Raw genomic sequence first — 24951 nt, forward strand, 5'->3', positions numbered from 1 at the left:
TGCTGTGTCGCCCAGGCTGGAGTGCAGTGGCGCGATCCTGGCTCACTGCAAACTCCTCCTCCCAGGTTCAAGCAATTCTTGTGCCTCAGCCCCCCAAGTAGCTGGAACTACAGGCACACGCCACCATGCCCAATGCAATGGTTCCCTGGATAAAGAAGGCTCCGCCCTGTCTTGCCTCAGCCCCTGTACCTAAGAACAAAGGCCCGCCAAACTCACGTGGAAAGCCGGCCTGCCGGATCAGCTTCTTTTTGGACAGCACCTTCATTGCCTGCAGGAAAAAAAGACCCCAGGTCCGGGTTAAAGCAGGGAGGAGAAGGGGAAGGAGGGCGAAGTGGGGGTTCGTCTACTCCAAGGCCGGCCCAAGCTCCTGGCCCCCGGCAGGTTCAGGACAACGGAGTGAGTCCCTCATTACCAGAGGGGGTCAAGCGGCCAAGGGTTGTAGGGAGGCTAGACTCCTGGGGTGCATGCCTCCAGCTCTGAGCTGTTCCTGAGGTTCACGGTCACCTCTCTCAGCTGGGAAACCACGAGCCTCGGGACTTGCTGCCATCGAATCAAAACACAAGTGAGCTGGAGCGATGGGCAAAGGAGGGGCAGGACTGGTTGTTTTACACATGGGGAAACTGAGGCTCAGCTGTTTTACACATGGGGAAATATCACTTGTCAAGGTCACATGGTTGGCACACGATAGAGTCAGGTTCGAACCTACGCTGGACTGACTCCAAAGCCACCCACGCAGGTATCTGTCTCACTGCTGCCTTGTTCTCAGTACTATGGAGGATGCAGAGATGACAGCTCAGAGGAAGGGCATAAAAGGCTTTTGCTGAATGGGTAACTCTTTCTGGGCCAATCCCCTCACCTCCCTGTTTTCCCATCTGTAAAATGGGCATACCACTTCCTTCCTGAGGCACAAAATAAACATGACCTAAGAATAAAATGGGACAACAGCTATGAAAACTTTCCAGGAAGCTGAGTGCTGGAAAGGAGGCTCTTCTGTGGATAAAGAGGGGGACAGGGAGGAGAATGCGGATACTCACATAGTAGGTATTGTCATTTTCATTGTAGGCCAACTTGACGACACCATATGAGCCCTGGATAAAGGGAGATGCCCATGACATACTATCCAGAAGTTAAGATCTGCAAAATGAGAACCCTAATACAGACGTTGCAAACCGGCAGCCCATTGGTCAAATCTGTCCCGCAACTGTATTTTGTTGGAGCCTAGGTTTTTACAAAGTTTGGATTAGTTGCCAAGATTTAAAAATGGAAAGATCTGGGCTGGGCACGGTGGCTCATACCTACTTTGGGAGGCCGAGGCAGGCGGATCACTTGAGGTCAGGAGTTCGAGACCAGCCTGGCCAACATGGCAAAACCCCATTTCTACTAAAAATACAAAAATTAGCCAGGGCATGGTAGCAGGCACCTGTAATCCCAGCTACTTGGGAGGCTGAGGCATGAGAACCACTTAAACCTGGAAAGCAGAGGCTGCAGTGAGCTGAGATTGCAGCACAGCACTCCAGCCTGGGCGACATAGTGAAACTCAGTCTCAAAAAAAAAAAACAGTAAAACAGTCTGATATAAAAATCGATATTCCTTGCCAGGCATGGTGGCTTACACCTGTAATCCCAGCACTTAGGGAGGCCGAGGTGGGCAGATCACTTGGGGTCAGGTTTGAGAACAGCCTGGGCAACATAGTGAAACCCCGTTTCTACAAAAATTACAAAAATTAGCCAGGTGTGGTGGTGCGCACCTGTAGTCCCAACTACTTGGGAGGCTGAGGCAGGAGAATCACTTAAGCCCAGGAGGCAGAGGTTGCAGTGAGCCGAGATTGCACCACTGCACTCCAGGCTTGGTGACAGAGCAAGATCCTGTATCAAAAAAAAAATCAAGATTCCTAGTTTCTTTTGAAAAAATGGAAAGATCTAGCTATATGTAGCCCTCATTTCCATATGTTGATGGTTTGCCACAGTCCTTACCGCTCCCTACTACCTTAGAGCTGGCATGCCTCACTCCTTTATATTACTTACTTGTTTTCTATTGGCGTTCAGATATTTGACCATGGTAATGATACCTCCCCCCTAATTGGCTAAAACAAAAGCAAAACTAGATATCAGAGTACCTCGGGGTGAAACAAAACCTCAAATGTAATGGGGATGTAACTATCACCAAGGTGATATGGAATTTCTTTGGAAGCTTTCTGAGCTTCTGCAGAAACATGTTTAATTTTAAGATACAAGAAAACAAAACTAAACCAAAAACCTAGATCATGAATGACAAAACCCTTTCCACCAACCTCGCCTTCAAAGACTCCTCTCCTGCTCCCAGCTTTACCCCCTTCCCTCTACAGTATCTGAACGCCCCCAGCGAATGCAGAAAGCCAGCCCGGCTCCGGGGATATTTACCTTTCCAATTTCATCCTTCAGGGTATACTGATTCAGCTGCACACAGTCCTAGAGAGTAAGCAGAGACACGTGGAAAATGAATTTTAAGTTTGCAACTAGAGGCCAGGCGTGGTGCCTCACGCCTGTAAGCCCTTTGGGGGGCCAAAGCGGGAGGATCACTTGAGTTCAGGAGTTCCAGACCAGCCTGGCCAACATGGTGAAATCCCGTCTCTATAAATAATATAAAAATTAGCTAGGCATGGTGGTGGGCACCTGTAATCCCAGCTACTCAGGAGGCTGAGGCACGAGAATTGCTTGAGCCAGGGAGGCAGAGGTTGCAGTGAGCAGAGATTGTACCATTGCACTCCAGCCTGGGCAACAGAGTAAAACTGTATCTCAAAAAAAAAAAAAAAAAAAAGTTTGCAACTAGATACATTTCTCCAAATTAAACACACACAGGTAACCAGAACCCAAATCAAGAAAGAGAACATCCCCAGCTCCCAGAAGCCACTCCCACCACTGCCCTTCCCCAGGTGGCCACTCTCCTGACTTCTAACAGCACTGACTTTGCTTGTTGTACTTTGTCAAAATGTAAGCACACACTCTGGACTCTGGTAAAACCCATTTTTTTTAGAAGGTTGTTCCTAGTTTTAAAAAGTAAATCTTAAATCAAACAAGTAATCCTTGGCTACATTGTCCTGTAAAAACATAAAGTGGGCCGGGCGCGGTGGCTCAAGCCTGTAATCCCAGCACTTTGGGAGGCCAAGACGGGCAGATCACGAGGTCAGGAGATCGAGACCATTCTGGCCGACACGGTGAAACCCCGTCTCTACTAAAAAATACAGAAAACTAGCCGGGCGAGGTGGCGCGCGCCTGTAGTCCCAGCTACTCGGGAGGCTGAGGCAGGAGAATGGCGTGAACCCGGGAGGCGGAGCTTGCAGTGAGCTGAGATCCGGCCACTGCACTCCAGCCTGGGCGGCAGAGCGAGACTCCGTCTCAAAAAAAAAAAACAAAAAACAAACAAACAAAAAAAAAAACACATAAAGTGATACAAGAAGAGCAAGTCTGTGCAAGCTTGGGGTAGACAAGGGTTTCTTAGATAATACGAAAAAGGTACAGACAAAAGAAACAAATGATAAATTGAACTTCACCAAAATTAAAACTTTGGCTCTTTTTTTTTTTGAGATGGAGTTTTGCTCTTGTTGCCCAGGCTAGAGTGCAGTGGTGCCATCTCGGCTTACCGCAACCTCCGCCTCCCAGGTTCAAGCAATTCTCCTGCCTCAGCTTCCCAAATAGCTGGGATTACAGGCACCCACCACCACACCCAGCTGATTTTTTTGTATTTTTAGTAGAGACGGGGTTTCTCCATGTTGGCCAGGCTGGTCTCTAACTCCTGACCTCAGGTGATCCTCCTGCCTTGGCCTCCCAAAGTGCTGGGATTACAGGCATGAGCTATTGCGCCTAGCCTGTTTTGTTTTTTGTAGAGATGGGTCTTGCTATGTTGCCCAGGCTGGTCTCAAACTCCTGGTCTCAAGTGATCCTCCCACCTCAGTCTCCCAAGTAGCTGGGATTACAGACATAAGCCATTGCACCAGGCCTTGGCAGTTTCTTAACAAACATCTACCATACCACAGGCCATTCTACCCTATGGAAGTGAAAATGTGTTTACAAAGACTTGCATATAAATATTAATAACAGCTTTAGTTGTAATAATAAAAAATTGGAAGCAATCCAAATGTCCTTCAGGTAAATGAATAAGCAAACTGTGGTACGTCCATACAATTGAAATTATTCAGCAGTAAAAAGGAACTACGGATATACGCCACAATAGGGATAAATCTCAAAATCATGATGCCGTGAAAGAAGCTAAGCTAGGCCGGGCGCGGTGGCTCAAGCCTGTAATCCCAGCACTTTGGGAGGCCGAGACGGGCGGATCACGAGGTCAGGAGATCGAGACCATCCTGGCTAACACGGTGAAACCCCATCTCTACTAAAAAATACAAAAAACTAGCCGGGCGAAGTGGCGGGCGCCTGTGGTCCCAGCTACTCGGGAGGCTGAGGCAGGAGAATGGCGTAAACCCGGGAGGCGGAGCTTGCAGTGAGCTGAGATCCGGCCACTGCACTCCAGCCTGGGCGACAGAGCCAGACTCAGTCTCAAAAAAAAAAAAAAAAAAAAAAAAAAAAAAAAAAAAAAAAAAAAGAAAGAAGCTAAGCTAAAAAGGAGCCGTTGCTCATGGGTCCCGGTTCTGTCTCTGGTTCATGCTGTGAATTCTCCCTCCTCTCAACTCTCCAGGGCCCCATCTCCAATTATGAAAGTTTTTCCTGGCCTTCAAAATGTAGTCCCTATAGCCCCTTCAAAATCAGCCCCTTTGGCCGGGCACAGTGGCTCATTTCTGTAATCCCAGCACTTTGGGAGGCCAAGGCAGATGGATCACTTGAGGTCAGGAGTTCAAGACCAGCCTGGCCAATATGGTAAAACCCCATCTCTACTTAAAAAAAAAAAAATACAAAAATTAACTAGGCGTGGTGGTGCACACCTGTAGTCCCAGCTACTCGTGAGGCTGAGGCAGGAGAATAGCTTGAACCCGGAAGGCAGAAGTTGCAGTGAGCCAAAATCGTGCAACTGCACTCCAGCCTGGGTGACAGAGCAACCCTCCATCTCAACAACAACAACAATTAAAAAGCGCCTTTAGAAAGGCATTCTGATGTTGGGCCTTTTTCCGATTAAATTCATTCATTCCTTCAACAAATATTTTTGGGCTCCTACAATGTGCCAGGTACTCTGCTAGGCTCTGGGGATGGGATGGGGTGTGGGGGTGGATGAAATGATCCTATGGAGCTTACGTTCTGGCTGGGTAGAGACAGGCAATAAACAACTAAACCAACACACAGATAATCAGATGCTGATGAATGTTATAAAGGAAAGCAAATAGGGCCATGGGGCAGAGAGAGGCTGGAGGATGCTTTAGGGAAGGTAGCCCGGGGAGCCTTTTGGAGGAGGTGATACTGGAGTTGAGACTTGGACATTAGATGGAATAGGCCTTACAAAGTTGGCATGGGGTGGTGGGGGAGGTGGTTCCAATCAGAAGGAACAGCGAGAATAAAGACCCCAGGCGGGCAAGAACTTGGATTCCAAGGAATGCGAAGGCAGGAACAGAGGGAGCTTAGGGAGCTGGCAGCAGATGGCAAGGAGGGGTGGGAAAGGGTCAGACCACACAGGGCCCTGTGAACCCTGGTGGGGATCTGAGTTCTAATCTACCCCGCCAGGGTTTACGGTAAGGGTCTTGTGAGAAATGCACAGGAAATGCTGAACCCAGTGCCTGGTGCCAACGCATGCTCGGCCAGGCGGGTTGTCGCCAGGCTCTCAGTGACCGACCTCATTCCATCACACCTTCGCCCACACCTCGGTCTCTGCTGGAGGCTCCCTCTGGCCCTGCAGCTGCTCTGTCCACACCCCCAGCGGGTCACACACACCCGCCCCAGCAGCCCTCACCCATGAGTATAAACACCCCAGCTCCCTCACCCCTGGCGGGATGACTCTGAGGCTGCTGTTCTGTGCTGTTTCCCAGGGCCCCCCGGAAGGAACAAGCCCCAGGGGCCTACACTCCACACTGGTAACCGGCTCCATAACCTACCCTTTGCTGACCGCCTTCCCTTCCCCATGCTGATTCACGACCCCCCTAGGGCCCCTTTTTGGCCCCAGCCACCCCCCAGGTTCCCTGGAGTCAAGTCCTAGGTCAACTGTGGCACTCAAATCCTTCTGGGGGAGCCCAACCTTCCACAGAGACCCTGCTGGGGGCAGGGAAGGGCACCGGGGACCCCTAGGACCTGGCTCACCACCGGCTCACGCACCTGCATACCCGTGATGGAGACATGGTGAGACTCCACTGTCGGCCGCCGGGGCAGCCGAGGCGAGGACTGAGGAGAGCCGACGGGCGAGTAGGGCAGGGATGGGCAGATGCAGCGTCCGTTCATGTCCAGGCTGCCGCCGGCTGCCAGTCCACCCTGGGACCGCTCTTGCAGAGAAAGCTTGCGACCGGAGAGGTGGGGTCGGGCCTGGGACCCGGAGGTGTCGAGGGGGACCTCTTGGCCATCGGCCTCCAGGGGCCGGTCCCGGGCCAAGCCAAGGTCCACAGCACAGCCCGGCTCACACTCGGTGACCACAATGAAGGACTCCATGCCCAGGTGAATGCTCAAGGATGACAGGCCCCGCAGGGCCTCACAGGGTTTCTGGCTTTGGCTGCTGCTGCTGCCCCTGCCCCGCAGCTCATCCTGGGGGGCGGCCCGGTTGCTGCTGGGCTGACTAGAGACACATGATGACATGGTGCATGCGCCAGCTTCATCCAGCACACTGGGACACTCCCATCCGGCAGCGGAGCCACCTGCAGAGAGAGAAAGGGTCAGCCGGCCCAGCTCCTAGGGGCAGGGACAGGAAAGGAGCCCCTCTCCTCCTGGCCCGGGCTGCTGTCTAATTCCTGCCTCCAGTTGACATCCTAAAAAAATCTTGCAAAACATGGTGTGATCTGATCTCTGAGTCTATACAGAAAAGCACAGTCTGCATCTTCTTATATTTTTTTATTTTTCTTTTTTTTTTTTTGAGACAAGGTCTCTCTCTCTCTCTCTCTCTCTCTCTCTCTCCCCTCTCTCTCTTCTCTCTCTCTCTCTCTCTCCAGGCTGAACTACAGTGGCATACTCATAGCTCACTGCACCCTTGAACTGCTAGGCTCAAGTGATCCTCCCATCTCAGCCTCCCAGGTAGCCGGAACTACTTCTCATACACCATGACAACAATTCCTAACTCAATTCCTATAGGAACAAGTATAAGAAAACCCCCAAATGTAGCACACGTGTCCCCTACAGAACTGATAGCTGCTTCCAGCCAATTGTTGCTCAGCAGGAATTTGGGCCTACTATTGCTGGTTTTCCTTTTGTTTTTTCCCAAGAGAAGCCCTAAGGAGGTTAATAAGGTTGCCTGACTTTTTCACATTAGCAATTATTTCAAATATTTTTAAATGCTGGGCATGAAAAATGCAGGTCAGGGCTGGATGCAGTGGCTCATACCTATAATCCCAGCACTTTGGGAGGCTGAGGCAGGCAGATCTCTTGAGTCCAGGAATTCCAGACCAGCCTGGCCAACATGGTGAAACTTCGTCTCTACTAAAAATACAAAAATTAGCTGGGCGCGGTGGCGTGTGCCTGTAATCCCAGCTACTCAGGAGGCTAAGGCAGGAGAATCGCTGGAACCCGGGAAGCAGAGGTCACAGTGAGCTGAGATCATACCACTGCACTCCAGCCTGAGCAATAGACCAAGACTGTCTCAAAAAAAAAAAAAAAAAGGGTTGCAGGGGAATCAAGTATGCCACAATATGGATGAACCTCTAAAATATTATGCTAACTGAAGGAAGCCAGTCACAAAAGGTCACATATATATGATTCTATTTATATGAAATTTTCGGAATACACAACTCCATAGAGACAGAAAGTAGACTAACAGTTGCCTAGGACTATGGGAATGGTGACGTTAGTGGGTGTGGGGAATGGCTGCTTAATGGGTACGGGGTTTCCTTTTGGGGTGACTAAAACGTTTTGAAAGTAGATAGAGGTAATGGTTGCACAGCATTGTGAATGTACTAAATGGCACTGAACTATACACTTCAAAATGGTCAATTTTATATTATATGAACTTTTATCTCATTTTTTTAAAAAAAGGCTGGGCACGGTGGCTCACGCCTGTAATCCCAGCACTTTGGAAGGCCTAGGCAGGTGGATCGCGAGGTGAGAATTTCGAGGCCAGCCTGACCAACATGGTGAAACTCCATCTCTACTAAAAATACAAAAATTAGCCAGGTGTGGTGATGTACACCTGTAATCCCAGCTACTCAGGAGGCTGAGGCAGGAGAATCACTTGAACCCAGGAGGCGGAGGTTGCAGTGAGCTGAGATCGCGCCATTGCACTTCAGCCTGGATGACAGAGTGGGACTCCATCTCAAAAAACAAAAAGAGAAAGGTCGGACACACTGGCCAGGCGCGGTGGCTCAAGCCTGTAATCCCAGCACTTTGGGAGGCCAAGGCGGGCGGATCACGAGGTCAGGAGATCGAGACCATCCTGGCTAACACAGTGAAACCCCGTCTCTACTAAAAGATACAAAAAACTAGCCGCGCGTGGTGACGGGCACCTGTAGTCCCAGCTACTCAGGAGGCTGAGGCAGGAGAATGGCGTGAACCCGGGGGGCGGAGCTTGCAGTGAGCCGAGATCACGCCACTGCACTCCAGCCTGGGGCACAGAGCGACTCCGTCTCAAAAAAAAAAAAAGAAATGTCGGGCACAGTGGCTCACACCTGTAATCCTCCCAGCAGGTTGGGAGGCCAAGACAGGTGGATCACCTGAGGTCAGGAGTTCAAGACCAACCTGGCCAACCTGGTGAAACCCCATCTCTACTAAAAATACAAAATTAGCTGGGCGTGGTAGCGGGCACCTGTAATCCCAGCTACTCAGGAGGCTGAGGCAGGAGAATCACTTGAACCCAGCAGGTGGAGGCTGCAGTAACTGAGCCGAGATCGCGCCACTGCACTCCAGCCTGGGGGACTGAACGAGACTCGTCTCAAAAAATAAAAATAAAAAAGATTAACACATCCCCTTAGGCTGTCAATTCTTACCATCTCTGGGACAGAACATTAACCTTTGGTTAACGTGTTTGACAAATTCTGCTGGACAAATGTCACAGGTACCGCTGGAATTCAGGGAGTACATTTGTGGACAGACACCTGTGGATGATGGCCACTTCGTGCTAGTCACCCACATCACAAAGGGTCTCTCTGGACCAGCCTGGCCAACATGGTGAAACCCCATCTCTACCAAAAATACAAAAATTAGCCAGGCGTAGTGGCACATGCCTATAATCCTAGCTACTCGAGAGGCTGAGGCAGGAGAATCGCTTGAACCCGGGAGGCAGAGGTTGCAGTGAGCTGAGGTTGCGCCATTGCACTCCAGCCTGGCAACAGAGGGAGACTCCGTCTCAAAAAAAAAGGAAAAAAAAAGGAAAAAAAAAGGGCCTCTCTAGATGTCCCAGGAAAACAGTGGGGGCCCAGTAGAGATTTTATGAATGAATAAAATGGTATCTCTGATGACACTGGGTGGTAGTGGGGTAACAGAGAGGAAGGTACAGACAGCAGAAAGCCAGAGCTCCCTGGAGGATCTGGCTGAGAGGCAGAAACTGTCCCTCAGTGCTCTCGGAACGGTCCTTTCAGAAGAACTGATGGAATAGCTACTATGCCAGCATGCGGCAGGGAAAGCCCAACAGGAAAGACAAAAGGGAAAAACCCAACATCCCAGCCCTGTCACGGGCCTGACTCATGCACACAGAGTGTGTGGTAAGAGAACGCCAAAGAGTCCAATCATGTGGCAAGATGTTCAACCTCATAGTAAGAGAACTGCAAATCCAAACTACAATGAGGCAGCCTGCTGGCTCCCCAAACAGTTAAACATAGAGTTATCATATAACCAGCAACTCCTCTCCTAGGTACAGACCCAAAAGAAGTGAAAGCAGGGATTCAAACAGATACTTGTACACTAATGTTCATAGCAACATCATTAACAATAGCCAAAAGGTATAGCCAAGTGTCCATCAATAGAAGAATGAATAAACAAAACGTGGCAGAGCCATACAATAGAATACTATACAGCCACAATAAAGAAGGAAACTCTGACTCATGCTACAACACAGACGAACTGTGAAGATATATGCTAAGTGAAACGAGCCAGATACTAAAGGACAAGTGTTGTAAGATTGCAGTTACATAAGTATCTAGAATAGTCACATTCAGGCCAGGTGCAATGGTTCACACCTATAATCCCAACACCTTGGGAGGCCAAGGCGGGCAGATCATTTGAGGTTAGGAGTTCCAGACCAGCCTGGCCAATGTGGTGAAACCCCATCGCTACTAAAAATACAAAAATTGGCCGGGCGCGGTGGCTCAAGCCTGTAATCCCAGCACTTTGGGAGGCCGAGACGGGCGGATCACGAGGTCAGGAGATCGAGACTATCCTGGCTAACATGGTGAAACCCCGTCTCTACTAAAAATACAAAAAAAAAAACTAGCCGGGCGTGGTGGCGGGCGCCTGTAGTCTCAGCTACTTGGGAGGCTGAGGCGGGAGAATGGCGTGAACCCAGGAGGCGGAGCTTGCAGTGAGCTGAGATCCGGCCACTGCACTCCAGCCTGGGAGACACAGCGAGACTCCGTCTCAAAAAAAAAAAAAAAAAAAAAAAAAAAAAATTGGCCGGGCGCGGTGGCTCAAGCCTGTAATCCCAGCACTTTGGGAGGCCGAGACGGGCGGATCACGAGGTCAGGAGATCGAGACCATCCTGGCTGACACAGTGAAACCCCGTCTCTACTTTAAAAATACAAAAAACTAGCCGGGCGAGGTGGCGGCGCCTGTCGTCCCAGCTACTCGGGAGGCTGAGGCCGGAGAATGGCGTGAACCCGGGAGGCGGAGCTTGCAGTGAGCTGAGATCCGGCCACTGCACTCCAGCCTGGGCGGCAGAGCGAGACTCCGTCTCAAAAATAAAAAAAATAATAATAATAATAAAATAAAATAAAATAAAAAATAAAAATACAAAAATTAGCCAGGCGTGGTGGTAGGAACTGTAGTCCCAGCTACTCAAGAGGCTGAGGCAGGAGAATCACTTGAACCCGGGAGGCAGAGGTTGCAGTGAGGTGAGTTTGCACCACCACACTCCAGCCTGGGTAACAGAGTAAGACTGTCTAAAAAAAAAAAAAAAAAAAAAAAAAACTTTAAAGGAAAGAAAATACCTGTAACCATGATTGGAGTTATGATGATAAGGCCTAGGATGCTACGGGATCAGATGGGGCAGGAGGTCAGGAGAGGGGAGCAGTTGGTCTTATCTCCTATTTCTCTGTCCCTCATTCCCCCTTACTGATCTGAGAAAGAAATCAACTCTGTCCGTCTCAGCTTCCCCATCAACGAGAGAATACAACTCAAGTTCGATATTTCTCCGTGGCCCTAGCTGCTGCTACTTGACTTCTTTTCACGATCCTTATCTCTTAGAAGAGGAAACTCGGATCCCCTCAAGCTCAATAGCCTACGGTCATTGACCTCCTGTAAAGTTGGTGCCCATCCCATAGTCATAGGATTAGATGAACCAAGCACTCAGAATCCTGCCCGGCACGTGGTTAAGTGCTCAAAAACTATTACTTCAACAAATACCTGTTGGATGCTGATATGGTTTGACTCTGCGTCCCCTCCCAAATCTCATCTTGAATTGTACTCCCATAATTCCCATGTGTTGTGGGAGGGACCCAGTGGGAGATAACTGAATCATGGTGGCAGTTTCCCCCATACTGTTCTCGTGGTAGTAAGTCTCACGAGATCTGATGGTTTTATCAGGGGGTTCCGCTTTTGCGTCTTCCTCATTCTCTCTGCCTGCTGCCGTCCATGTAAGACGGGACTTGCTCCTCCTTGCCTTCTGCCATGATCGTGGTGCTTCCCCAGCCACGTGGAACTATAAGTCCAGTTAAACCTCTTTATGTTATAAATTGTCCAGTCTCAGATATGTCTTTATCAGCAGTGTGAAAACGGACTAATACAGATGCCCACGGCCTGCTCTGGTAGGTAGCCTATGCTCTGGAATGTTCCCACGAGGACTGATGTCCAAGCAAGCTGGTCTGCTCTTGAGTGTGTCTCTCAGCCCAGCCTGCGTCCCCCAGGGCAGGCGGTCAGTCTCTCCCCCATCCTAGAGCTGCCTCTGACAGGGCTGCAAGAGTTCCTGAGAAGAAAATGAGGCCCAGCAGTGCCTGGGAAAGTCAAAGGAGATTTTTTTTTTTTCTCACCAACAGGAAAACAATTGCTTATCGAAGCCTACACCAGGCCAAGGGCACCCAGCCATCTGCCCCCGGCAAGGCTGTTTTTAATCGGCCTCCTTGGCAAGCTGGCATCTGGCCCTGGCCTCCCTCACAGCTCTGATGGAGTCTCGGCCTTTGCGGTCTGGAGGAGGATGGAGAGGAGAGATGGCTCAAACCCAGGGCGGGGACCTCGGCGCTGGCAGGGCAGGCGTGAAACCCCAGAGCTCAGCAGACAGGAGGCCCGGGGACACAGGCCTCAGTGCTGCAGGCTCTGACAGGAAGAGATGCATCCAGGGGCTTCTCGCCTCACAGACACCTACAGAGTCTAGGCCAGTGTCCTGAATGGTTTGGGAGTCACAGACCCTGCAAAGACCTGATGAAAGCTACCAACACTCTGTGCAGAAGAAAGAAATCATGCAAAAAGACAATAGTTTAGCCTAGAAACAGCAACGGCTAACATTCAACTGAGCTCTCATCAGGCATCCAGCACCAAGCTAATCGCCTGGCCATGTAACCCTCACAGGACAGGCCCTCTGCCAGGGAAGGACAGTGAAGCATTCGATTCCAGGGGGTGGAGAGTGAGAGGACTTTTTTGCAAAGTTGCTTGGATTTGACAAAATGTCAGCCCTGGCCCTGCATCCTTTCCCATGAAATCCAGGCAGAGGCCATCCCCCAAGGCCGTGCCTCTACCCTGTTCCCTCTCACGGGGCAGCTCATCACGAGCCACCAGAGCCTTCCTGGAGCAGATGGCCCCGGGACCTGGGCCAGGATGAGGGAAACGCTCCTTCCTCTGCCAGGAAGCTGAGTGGCGCAGGCCTCCAGGAAACACCTTCTCATTTCCTCGGGGCTGTTTCCAACCTGCGTCCGCTGCCTCCCGTGCGGCAAGCTGCCAGTGGGTGCCAAGGAGGTGCTCCCAAGCCCAGACACACCTGTACAGGCTCCCCTGAGGTTGCCTCATCCCAAGCACAACAAAAAGGCCCAAAACAGCTCCGAGGATCCTGCCAAGGCCACGGACGATGTCCTGCCCGGGACATCAATGTCCTCCCTGGGAAAATGGGCTCAGCCAGCCACACCCTGTCTCACATGGGGAAACTGAGGCCCACAGAGGTCCTCAAGGAAATGCATTCGTTCATTCGTTCTTTCATCTAGTAATTATAAAGCAATGATCATGTGCTGGATAAACAAAACAGATGTGGTTTTTGCCCTCAAGGGGACTGACAGTCCAGTGAGGGGGACCAACATTTAAAAGCAGGTGCACAAGGCTGGGCGCGGTAGCTCATGCCTGGAATCCCAGCACTTTGGGAAGCTGAGGCAGGTGGATCACCTGAGGTCACGAGTTCAAGACCAGCCTGGTCAACATGGTGAAACCTTGTCTCTACTAAAAATACAAAAATTAGCCAGGTGTGGTGGCAGGCGCCTGCAATCCCAGCTACTTGAGAGACTGAGTCAGGAGAATCCCTTGAGCCCAGCAGGCAGAGGTTGCGGAGCCAAGATTGCACCACTGCACTCCAGCCTGGGTGACAAAGTGAGACTCCATCTTGAAAAAGAAAAAGTAGGGCCCAAGTGAATCTATAAACACAGACTGGGGCAGAAGACCAGGATGTGAGCAAAGAGAATACCAGAGGGGACTACTTTAGATTTGAAGGGAGGCGGGGGGTGAAAGAAGGTCCCTCTTGGTGAACGTCTATTAGGCTGAGACCTACAGGCTGAGCAGGTACTAAGGGAGCAGGAACTTGTTCCCAGCAGGGGAAACGGCTTCTGAGAAGGCCCCCTGTGGAAAAGAGGCGGGAGAGTGGAGGCAACAGAAACAAGTTCCCTGGGTCTGGAGCCCTGGAACAGGAACGAAGTGGGGGAGGAGCGGCTGGAAGGGGCCAGAGCCTTGTGGGAAGTGGATGATGATGACGAGAGCCGAGGGCGGCCCAGGGCAATGCTACAGGGACTGGGCTCAGACCCTGCTGTGAGTTGAACTGTGTCCCCCAAAAAAGTTATATGGCAGTTCTAACCCTCAGGACCTCAGAATGTGGCCTTATTTGGAGACAGGTCTTTACAGAGATTATGAAGTTAAAATGAGGTCATTAGGGTGGGCCCCAGTCCAACAGGCCTAGTCCAATAAAGGCGAAAGGTAGACACACAGCCTGGCAGCACAGAGGGGGAAGGCCACGCGGAGGCAGAGGCGGAGGCGGAGATGGTGCTCCTTCTGGAGGCCGAGGAGCATCAAAGATGATCAACAGCCACCAGCAGCCAGGAGAGAGGCCTGGGACAGATTCCCCTCAGAGCCCTCAGAAGGGACCAACGCTGCCGAGGCTTGATCCCAGACTTCTGGCCTCCAGAATTGACAAAATATATCTCTGTTTTTGTTTTGTTTGTTTTTTTATGACGAAGTCTTGCTCTGTCCCCCAGGCTGGAGTGCAATGGCGCAATTTCGGCTCCCTGCAACCTCCACCTCCCAAGTTCAAGCGATTCTCCTGCCTCAGCCTCCTGAGTAGTTGGGATCACAGGCATCCACCGCCACGTCCGGCTAATTTTTGTATTTTTAGTGGAGACAGGGTTTCACCATGTTGGTCAGGCTGGTCTCGAACTACTGACCTCAGGTGATCCACCCGCCTCAGCCTCCCAAAGTTCTGGGATTATAGGTGTAAGCCAACGCACCCTGCCTAATATCTCTGTTCTTTAAGCTGCCCAGCGTGTGGGACTTGGTCACGGCTTCTCTAGGGAGACAATATACCACCCCGCCCAACCAGCGGGGTTCGGAGGAGCTGGCTGCCTTGGAGGCCACAGACTCTGAGGCGTTTCCCAAAGCTCGAGGGGGAGACCTGAGAGGCTCAGCTGCATCCGCGGAGGAGGTGCTGGAACATTCCAGACCCAGGGCCCTAGTCCAGCTAAGCAGGGTTATCAGATTGTGACACCAACTGTTACAACCGGTTCTCCTTCAGTGCTCTTTGGTTTGGGGCCACTGAAACGACTGGGTCCGCAAAAACAAAGGCCCTCCCTTGTCAGATGGCAATAGAGACATCTCAGGCTTCAGAGACCCCCTCCCCATCACAGTCCCTAGAACAAAAACGTTGCAAATGGTGACTTCTGGGTGACATCTGGCCACCGATATACTGGCCTTACCCCAGGTTTAAAGCTCTTTGAAGGAGAGGTGGCTCATGGCCATAATCCCAGCACTCTGGGAGACCAAGGTGGGAGGATGACTTGATGCTAAGAGTTCAAGATCAGCCTGGGCAACATAGTGAGACCCCATCTCTACAAAAAAAAATTATTTAATTAGTTGGGCATGGTAGCTTACACCTGTAGTCCCAGCTACTCAGGAGGCTGAGGCGGGAGGATGGCTTGAGCCCAGGAGTTGGAGGCTGCAGTGAACTATGACTGCACCACTGCACTCCAGCCTGGGTGGCAGAATGAGATCCTGTCACTAAATAAATAAATAACAATTTGAATGAGATGCCAATATTTCAGAGCCAGGCGGTTTCAGATAAAAGTGCAAATTTACAGATTCTCTTGAAGAACTGCACACTGATAGCACTGGGCCTGTGTTCTATCCTGGCAACCACTCGCTGCAGCTCTGGGGAGCGGACACACTGGCCGGCACGCCACAGTCCTCACCACTCCCCAGTGCCTCCCCGAAGCTGAGGACAGGCTGCCTGCCACGGGCCATACCCTCCCCTGGGCCCACATCTCATACCCAGCTAATTTTTGTATTTTTTTGGTGGAGACAGGGTTTCACCATGTTGCCCAGGCTGGTCTCAAATTTCTGACTTCAAGTGATCCACCTGCCTTGGCCTCCCAGAGTGCTGGGATTACAGGCGTGAGTCACCACACCCGGCCGGGCTGAGTTTTTCAGGAAGGGGCCAACAATTACAGGCATAGCCTTGCCATGTCCACATGTTGCGTCCTGAATAAAGTCCAGGCTGGGTCAAAATCTCTAACAAGGGGGAGCACGCAGCCCATTCCTCTGCCTTCCTGGGACCTCAACCTGTGTTTGAGAGAGATGAGAGCGAAGGTACAGGGTCTCTAAGTGCTTGGAGGAGAAATGCACAGGATTTGGGCGCAGAGACATGGACATGGCAAACTCATGAGAGCTGTGGCTTTGCCCTCCTTGTTTACAGCTGAATTCCCGGGCCTAGAACTTTCTAGGACACTGCTCGCACTCGGTAAATACTGGCTAGAAGTTGTTTATTTCTTCTGTCCCAAGGCCACCCAGAAGGTCAGAAGCTTTCTTTAGCTGGCCCAGAGTTGACGTTTCTTTAGTCTGATAACAGCAGCCCAATTTATGTCTGGGAAGCCATCCCTGCATGTGAGATGTGGCCCTACAGGGTTGACCCCACCATCAGCTTCAGAGATTCGCATGTGACTCAAGCCTGGCCAGCTGGGTACCAATTGCTCTTGTCAAGTGGGTAACTCAAGAGTAGATGTGAGGCCGGGCACAGTAGTTCATGCCTGTAAACCCAGCACCTTGGGAGGCCGAGGCAGATGGATCACTTGAGGCCAGGAGTTCGAGACCAGCCTAGCCAACATGGTGAAACTCCATCTCTACTAAAAATACAAAAATTAGGCCGGGTGCGGTGGCTCACACCTGTAATCCCAGCACTTTGGGAGGCTGAGACGGGCGGATCACGAGGTCAAGAGATCGAGACCATCCTGGCTAACACGGTGAAACCCCGTCTCTACTAAAAATACAAAAAATTAGCCGAGTGCAGTGGCGGGCACCTGTAGTCCCAGCTACTTGGGAGGCCGAGGCAGGAGAATGGCGTGAACCCGGGAGGCAGAGCTTGCAGTGAGTCGAGATCGCACCACTGCACTCCAGCATGGGCGACAGAGCGAGACTCCGTCTCAAAAAAAAAATTAGCCGGGTATGGTGGCACATGCCTGTTATCCCAGCTACTCAGGAGGCTGAGGCACAAGAATCACTTGAACTCGGGAGGAGGAGGTTGCAGTGAGCTAAGATCACACCACTGCACTCCAGCCTGGGCAACAGAGCAAGATCTTATCTAAAAAAGAAACCGAGTAGATGTGTGGGCCAGGCACAGTGGCTCACACCTGTACTCCTAGCACTTTGGAAGTCTGAGGTGGGCAGATCCCTTGAGCCCAGGAGTTTGAGACCAGCCTGGGCAACATGGCGAGACCTAATTGCTACGAAAATACAAAAAAAAAAAAAAAAACTAGCTGGGCTCAGTGGCGTACACCTGTAGTCCCAGCTACTAGGGAGGCTGAGGTGGGAGGATCGCTTGAGCTGGGGAGGTTGAGGCAGCAGTGAGCTGTGATCATGCCACTGCACTCTAGCCTGGGTGACAGAGTGAGACCCTGTCTCAAAAAAAGAGAGTAGATGGCCAGGCGCGGTGGCTCATGCCTGTAATCCCAGCACTTTGGGAGGCCGAGGTGGGTGAATCATGAGATCAAGAGATCGAGACCATCCTGGCTAACACGGTGAAACCCCATCTCTACAAGAAATACCAAAAAATTAGCCAGGCGTGGTGGCGGGCACCTGTAGTCCCAGCCACTTGGGAGGCTGAGGCAGGAGAATGGCGTGAACCCAGGAGGTGGAGGTTGCAGTGAGCCAAGATCACGCCACTGCACTCCAGCCTGGGCAACAGAGTGAGACTCCATCTCAAAAAAAAAAAAAAAAAAAAAGAGTAAATGTGTGACCCAAGTCAGTCTATTGGGTCTTATTCTGTGATTTTGTGGAAGTTGAAAAGAAAGAATGTCCTTTCTGTTGAACCTAGAGCTCAGAGGATATATTCCTAAAGCTACCAGGGGCTGGGGAGAACCCTGCCTCAGAATGAAGTCTAAGAAGAGAGAAGAGAGGTAATGGATGGAAAAGAGCTGAGGTTGAAGATACTGTTTAGGCACCTGGATTCAGCCATGCCTGAAGCTCACGTACCTCAGTTTTTAACTACATGAGCCAACATATTTCCATTTTTGCTTAAGCTATTTCGTGATTAGTTTTCCCTCATTTACAGTCAAAGGCCCTGACTTACAAATGACAAAGCTATTGACAGGGAAGCTGCTGTCTCCCTACACCCCAGGGCTCTCATCCAGGCCAAACTGCCAGGCAGCTACGAGGCCTCTGGCAACCTGGACAGCCTTCACCTTGACAGGCAGAAACCAGCACTTCCAACACTGCTTTGCTTCTTTCTTTTAATCTTAAAACATCAAGGATGGGGCAGGGAAGGGCTGATGAACAGGGAGAGGAGAAAAAAATTGGCATTTTTTTTTTTTTTTTTTTGAGATGGAGTCTCGCTCTGTCGCCCAGGCTGGAGTGCAGTGGCCGGATCTCAGCTCACTGCAAGCTCCGCCTCCCGGGTTCATGCCATTCTCCGGCCTCAGCCTCCGGAGTAGCTGGGACTACAGGCGCCCGCCACCTCGCCCGGCTAGTTTTTTGCATTTTTTTTTTTTTTAGTAGAGACGGGGTTTCACCGTGTTAGCCAGGATGGTCTCGATCTCCTGACCTCGTGATCCACCCGTCTCGGCCTCCCAAAGTGCTGGGATTACAGGCATGAGCCACCGCGCCCGGCCAAAACTGACATTTTCAACGCAAGAATCGCATTGCTGCAGATGCAGTGATACGAATGGCTAGCCTTCTTGAGTGCTTGGCACTCTTCTAAGCCTGTGTCATCTCATTTAATTGTCATAACCACCTTATGAGTTATAGATACTGTTTGGTTTAGTTTGGTTGAGACAGGGTCTCACTCTGTCACCCAGGCTGGAGTACAGTGGCACAATCTTGGCTCACTGCAGCTTTGATCTCCCAGGCTCAAGCATTCCTCCCACCTCAGCCCCCAAGTAGCTGCAACTACAGGTGCGCACCACTATGCCTGGCTAAATAGGTTCTGCTATTATCCCTGTTCCACCAGTGAGGAAACTGAGGCACAGGGAGCCTGGCCGACTTGCCCACAATCATCCAGCTATTGAGTGCTTCAGGAGAGCACAAGTGTGAATGCTCACTACATAAACGCTGTTGCCAAGAAAGAACTTTGGCAGTTATTGAATTCAAGGCCCTCAATTGGCTTCCATTTTTTGCGGGGGCAGGGGGCGGGGGACGGGACATGGTCTCACTCTATTGCCCAGACTGGAGTGCAGTGGTACAATCATAGCTCACTGCAGCCTCAAACTCCTGGGCTCAGGTGATCCTCCCCCCTTTCCTCCCCAGTATCTGGGACTACAGGCACACACCACCACACTTGGCTAATTTTTTGTATTTTCTGTAGAGATGGGGTTTTGCCATGTTGCCCAGGCTGGTCTCAAACCCCTGGGCTCAAGTGATCCACCTGCCTTGGTCTCCCAAAGTGCTGGGATTATAGGCATGAGCCACTGTGCCTAGCCGGTTTCAATTTATTTTAAAACAAAATATCTTAAATCTCTAATCCCGCCATGCTAACTCTTCATCTTCCCCTCTAGCCCTTGTCCATATGCATCACATTTTACAAAATTAAAAATAGCATATGCATATCATTTCACATCCTTGCTTCCATGTGTCATAAGAGCACATTCTCACATGGCTTTTGCAATCAACGCAACAGAGGCTGCAGATGGAGTCACTGAGACTCAGAGAAGTTGAGATGACCTCATCCAGGCAGCCCGGCAGGCTCGCAGTTGGACCAGGAGGAGATCCAGGTGGCCTGCCCTGCAGCCCAGTGACCCCTGCGGCCCTGGATGCTCACAGAGTAAGCAGCTCCCCTGTCTTGCTGCTCGCCAGGGCCAACTGTCTTAAGAGTTCTTAGGCAGCTATTACTCAGTCAATAATGAAATATCATTGAAAGAATGGCCCCAGTCACGCAGTCAGGCATCTAAAGCAAGGTGTGAGCCATGCACGGTGGTGGCTCATGCCTGTAATGCTAGTGCTTTGGGAGGCCGAGGCAGGAAGATTGCTTGAGGCCAGGATTCGAGACCAGCTTGGGCAACATAGCAAGACCCCATCGCCACAAAAAAAAAAAAAAAAAAAAAAAAAAACTTAAAAATTAGCCAAGTGTGGTGCTGTACACCTGTGGTCCCAGTTCCATGGGAGGCTGAGGTGGGAGGATCCCTTGAGGCAAGGAGGTTGGGGCTGTATTGAGCTGTGATTGCACCATTGCATTCCAGCCTGAGCAACAGAGAAATGCTCTGTCTTGAAAAATTTTAAATTTAAAAAATAAAAATAAAGCCAGGGGTGTGCACAGGTAGCCCCAGCCTTGAAGTGTGAGGAAGTTATGAATGTGTGGGTGAGTTTGGGTATGTGTTTGGGGGAGGGAGGTATTTGGAAATAAAGTGTGGAAACCATCTTCCTTCCTTCCTCTTCCCCCACTGCATCCCTCCCAATCTTTCACTGAACCAAAGCAAGAGGTGGGAAAACAACTGGAATTTCAGTTTGCGATGAACAAGAAAAAGACTTCAACATGCTCTTGGCAAATCAGAGATGGACAGGGCCAGCTCGAAACCCACAGGCATCGGTGCCTGGGCCACCCACGGCCCCTCTCCCTCCTCCTCCCCACCTTTTGGACGTCATGCTAAATCTAGCTGTAAGCCTCCTCAGCTGAGGGACGAGGAGAACGCAGGGGGCCAGCTCTGCAGCTGTGCGGGGCCCAATGTCCCCACACCTGGACCCTGAGGGCAGAACTGTCCGGGATGAACCTAAATAAACTATTTCTCTGCCAGAAGCCTTGAAGGCAATACCCCAAAGCACATTTCAAAAACAAAAAGGGGAGTGTGTTCTCCCTCCTGCACCCTGGCCCCCGCAAAACACTAGTTCCCCATTTAAACTTCTCTAACAGAAGCTTCTCTCAGGCACCACCCACAATGCTCCTTCCCCACCCACTGGGTTCCTGCCTCATGCCTAAGCCACGTGGGCAGAGGGGCAACACCTTGGCCTCCCCACCGACTCCCACCCCGCTTTCCTCCAAGGACCACCGTCCCTCTCTCTCTTCCAGGTTGGGATTAGCATTTTTATCTCTGCAACTGCCATCTCTCAACTATTTACAGAAGCCACCAGGATAAAAAGAGGCAACATAAAAATAGTTGCTCAGCAGCTTTCAGGATGGGGTGGGGTGGGGGTGGGGGCACACCAGAATCTTCTCATTTTCTTTCATTCCTTTCAAAAGGGAAAGGATGTCAGAATTGTTCATCTTTTCCAAAAGGCTCCGAGACCACTCACCTGGGAGCTTCTCGGGGGACAGGAACCAAGTCCCAGCATTTCTCAGTTCCCCAGGGCATAGTTTGTCACCAGCACCACCACCCCACCCCACCCCAACCAAAAGAGCAGGCTGGGTGAAGGGTGAGGCTGCAGAGCCAGGACGCCCCACTCTGCCCCATTTCCGTCACCTCCTGGGCCTCCTTCCAGCTTTCCAAAAAGCGAGCCAGTCCAAAAAAACAAAGCAAAACTTTGGCTTTTCTCTAAGCTTAAAATGTTTCATAATTGAAAAAAAAAAAAAAAAAACTTCAGTGGCAATACTACAAACATGACTGAAACCGAAAACACTGGCAGCTAAAATAATCCCTTTCCCATTTTCATCAGTAACATCCCTGACCGGGAAAGCAGCAGCCAGGGGTCTGCCCCACAAAATCTAACAGAACTCACATCATGATGTCTATTTATTATTTTGGTTTTGTTGAGAAAAGGGTCCAATCAGGGAAGAAAACAAATAATAACTCTAAATCTTATTTCTCAGAGTCCAAAACTATTCAGAAATGCTTTCCATCCCAGAACCTCCCGGGGGAAGGTGGACTCCACTCCATCAGAAAACGAGCATAAGGGAGCCAACGCTGGGCACAGTGGTTCACGCCTGTAATTCCAGCACTTTGGGAGACCAAGGCAGGCGGATCACCTGAGGTCAGGAGTTCAAGACCAGCCTGGCCTACATGGTGAAATCTCATCTCTACTAAAAATACAAAAATTAGCCAGGCGTGATGGGACATGCCTGTAATTCCAGCTACTTGGAGGGTTGAGGCATGAGAATCACTTGGATCCGGGAGCAGAGGTTGCAGTGAGCTGAGATCATGCCACCATACTCCAGCCTGAGGGACAGAGCAAGATCCTGCCTTTAAAAAAAGTGGGGGGGGCTTGGGGAGCCAAGAGAGGCCTGAGACCTCAGGAAGAGAAGGTCATCAGGAAAGGATACAGATCCCAGAGGACCTTGAGCCTCTTGATTTTCTCATCTGTGAAATGGTGCCGGCCAGACCTACCTAGAAAGTGGCTATCGAGTCGATCTTCTCTATGGAAATCCCTAGTACACAGTGTGGCTCAAGGGAATTGTTCCACAAGGATCACCTCCTCCCCTCCTTTCTGCACTCCGCCTCCCTCATCTGCAACATGGAAGGGTTCAGGAGCTGATCTCTGCTCGGCTTCCTCTCAGGCCAACTTTCCATTTCTGCTTTCTTGGTCGGTATTCCTGGCAAAGCTATCAGGACAGACTGGGCTGACTCCACTCATGGCCACAGGGCCGTGGCACTATCTGTCTGGTTTTCTCTACTTTGTGGATTTACTTACCCGGAAAAAAGTCTCACAAAATATATACTGACAAAATCACATGGGGACCTACATTTAACAAAACATGGCCGGTTGCAATGGTGGACAACTGTAATCCCAGCACTTTTGGAGGCCAAGGCGGAAGGATAACTTGAGCCCAAGAGTTCGAGACCAGCCTGGACAGCAAAGGAAGACCCTGTCTCTACAAAAAAATTAAAAATATTAGCCAGGCATGGTGGCGCAGGGCTGTAGTCCCAGCTATTCAGGAGGCTGAGGCAGGAGCATCTCTTGAGCCTGGGAGGTTGAGGCTGCAGTGAGCCACGATGGCACCCCTGCACTCTAGCCTGGGCGACCGAGTGAGGCCCCATCTCAAAAACAAACAAAAAATCGTCATAACTGAAAGGAATGGAACTGAATAAAATCAAGACTGTCCCTGAAAAATCATGCTTGTAATGAAATGACCATGAATTGATCCAAGAGGCAATGGGTTTGTTTTGTTGTTATTGTTGTTTGTTTGTGTGTGTGTGTGTGTGTGTGTGTTTGACACAAAGTCTCGCCCTGTCACCTAGGCTAGAAAGCAGTCACACTGATCTTGGCTCACTGCAGCCTCCGCCTCCCAGGTTCAAGCAATTCTCCTGCCTCAGCCTCCAGAGCAGCTGGGATTACAGGCGTGCGTCACCACGCCCAGCTAATTTTCATATTTTTAGTAGAGATGGGGTTTCACTATGTTGGCCAGACTGGTCTTGAACTCCTGACCTTAAGTGTGATCCACCCGCCTCGGCCTCCCAAAGTGCTAGGATTACAGGCATGAGCCACTGCACCTGGCCAGCAATGGGTTTAAATGGGGAGCCACAATTCTTGTAGTGGGGTAGGTAAGGTTCAATGAAGGGAATCCTGAAAACCTTGGGTCAGGAAACTGGTTCCTGAGTGATTTCAAGAAACCTTTCTTCCATCACCTTCTCCCTCCAAACAGAGTGACAAAAAAAGTCTTACACCCAGAAGTTCATTAACTGAAGGGCTACAGAGACACAGGAATGGACAAAGTAGCCTTAAGATGCCCTTATGGGGGAAACAACCCAAATGTCTATCAATGGATGAATGTATACACAAAATGCGGTCCATCCACACAATGGAATAGTACTGGGCCAGAGCAGGGAACGAAGCACTGACAGCCGCTACGGCATGGATCAGTCTTGAAAGCATGATGCTGAATGAAAGAAGCCAGACACAAAAGTCATATATTACATGATTCTATTTATATGAAATGTCCAAAACAGGCAAATCCAGAGAGACAGAAAGTAGGCTGGTGGTTGCCAGGGGCCACGGGGCACTGGGAAGAGAGAGTGATAGTTTAATGGGTACTAGGTTTCTTCTGGGGCTAATGAAAATGCTTTGGAACTAGACAGAAGTAGTTGTTGTACAACATTATAAATGTACTAAATGCCACTGAATTGTTCACTTTCAAATGGTAAAGTTTAGGCCGGGCGCAGTGGCTCACGCCTGTAATCCCAGCACTGTGGGAGGCTGAGGCGGGCGGATCACAAGGTCAGGAGATCAAGACCATCCCGGCCAACATGGTGAAACCCCATCTCTACTAAAAATACAAAAATGAGCTGGGCATGGTGTCACGTGCCTGTAATCCCAGCTCCTCGGGAGGCTGAGGCAGGAGAATCAGTTGAACCCAATAGCCAGAGGTTGCAGTGAGCCGAGATCACGCCACTGCACTCCAGCCTGGGCAACAGGGCGAGACTCCATCTCAAAAAAATAAATAAATAAAATAAAATAAAATAAAATGGTTAAGCTTGTATTATGTGAATTTCACCTCAACTTTTTTTTTCTTTTGAGACAGAGTCTTGCTGTGTTGCCCAGGCTGGAGTGCAGTGGCACGATCTTGGCTCACTGCAACGTCCACCTCCGGGGTTCAAGTGATTCTCCTGTTTCAGCCTCCCAAGTGGCTGGGATTACAGGCACAAGCCACCACGCTCGACTCATTTTTATTGTATTTTTAGTGGGGACGGGCTTTCACTATGTTGGCCAGCCTGATCTTGAACTCCTAACCTCAAGTGATCTACCTGCCTCGGCCTCCCAAAATGCTGGGATTACAGGCGTGAGCCACCACGCCCAGCCCTCCTCAATTTTTTTAAAAAGAAAAGAAGCCCTTACGAATCTCTACTAACAGGTCAGTAAGGTAACAAGCACAGCCTGAAAGAAGGTCAATTTCGAAAGGGAAATGCAATTTCCTCAACTGTCAGGAAAGAGACACAGACACAAGGCT

At 50.5% G+C, this 24951-nt stretch overlaps 1 protein-coding gene across 9 annotated transcripts in view; it reads right to left on the bottom strand.

Annotated features, from left to right (window-relative positions):
- The window catches only part of CAMKK2 (calcium/calmodulin dependent protein kinase kinase 2), a 61132-nt gene that overhangs the window by 31425 nt on the left and 4756 nt on the right, over positions 1-24951 (bottom strand). For 3 of the 9 annotated variants that reach the window (XR_007717646.1, XM_050748004.1, XM_050748006.1), the window contains exons 1-5: positions 7440-7559; positions 6231-6760; positions 2400-2447; positions 1035-1088; positions 217-268 (exon numbers count right to left, since the gene is read on the bottom strand). Coding sequence is in view for 8 of the 9 variants with exons in the window: in XM_050748004.1 (XP_050603961.1) it covers positions 217-268; positions 1035-1088; positions 2400-2447; positions 6231-6701 (625 nt within the window). In the remaining variant the exon portion in view is untranslated. Of the gene's footprint in view, positions 1-216; positions 269-1034; positions 1089-2399; positions 2448-6230; positions 6761-7439; positions 7567-24951 lie in introns of those variants that run through there. The other 6 variants (XM_050748005.1, XM_050748002.1, XM_050748007.1 and 3 more) reach the window with 5 other exon arrangements.

Source organism: Macaca thibetana, chromosome 11 (genome assembly GCF_024542745.1).
Source record: "Macaca thibetana thibetana isolate TM-01 chromosome 11, ASM2454274v1, whole genome shotgun sequence".
Taxonomy (NCBI): Eukaryota; Metazoa; Chordata; class Mammalia; order Primates; family Cercopithecidae; genus Macaca; species Macaca thibetana.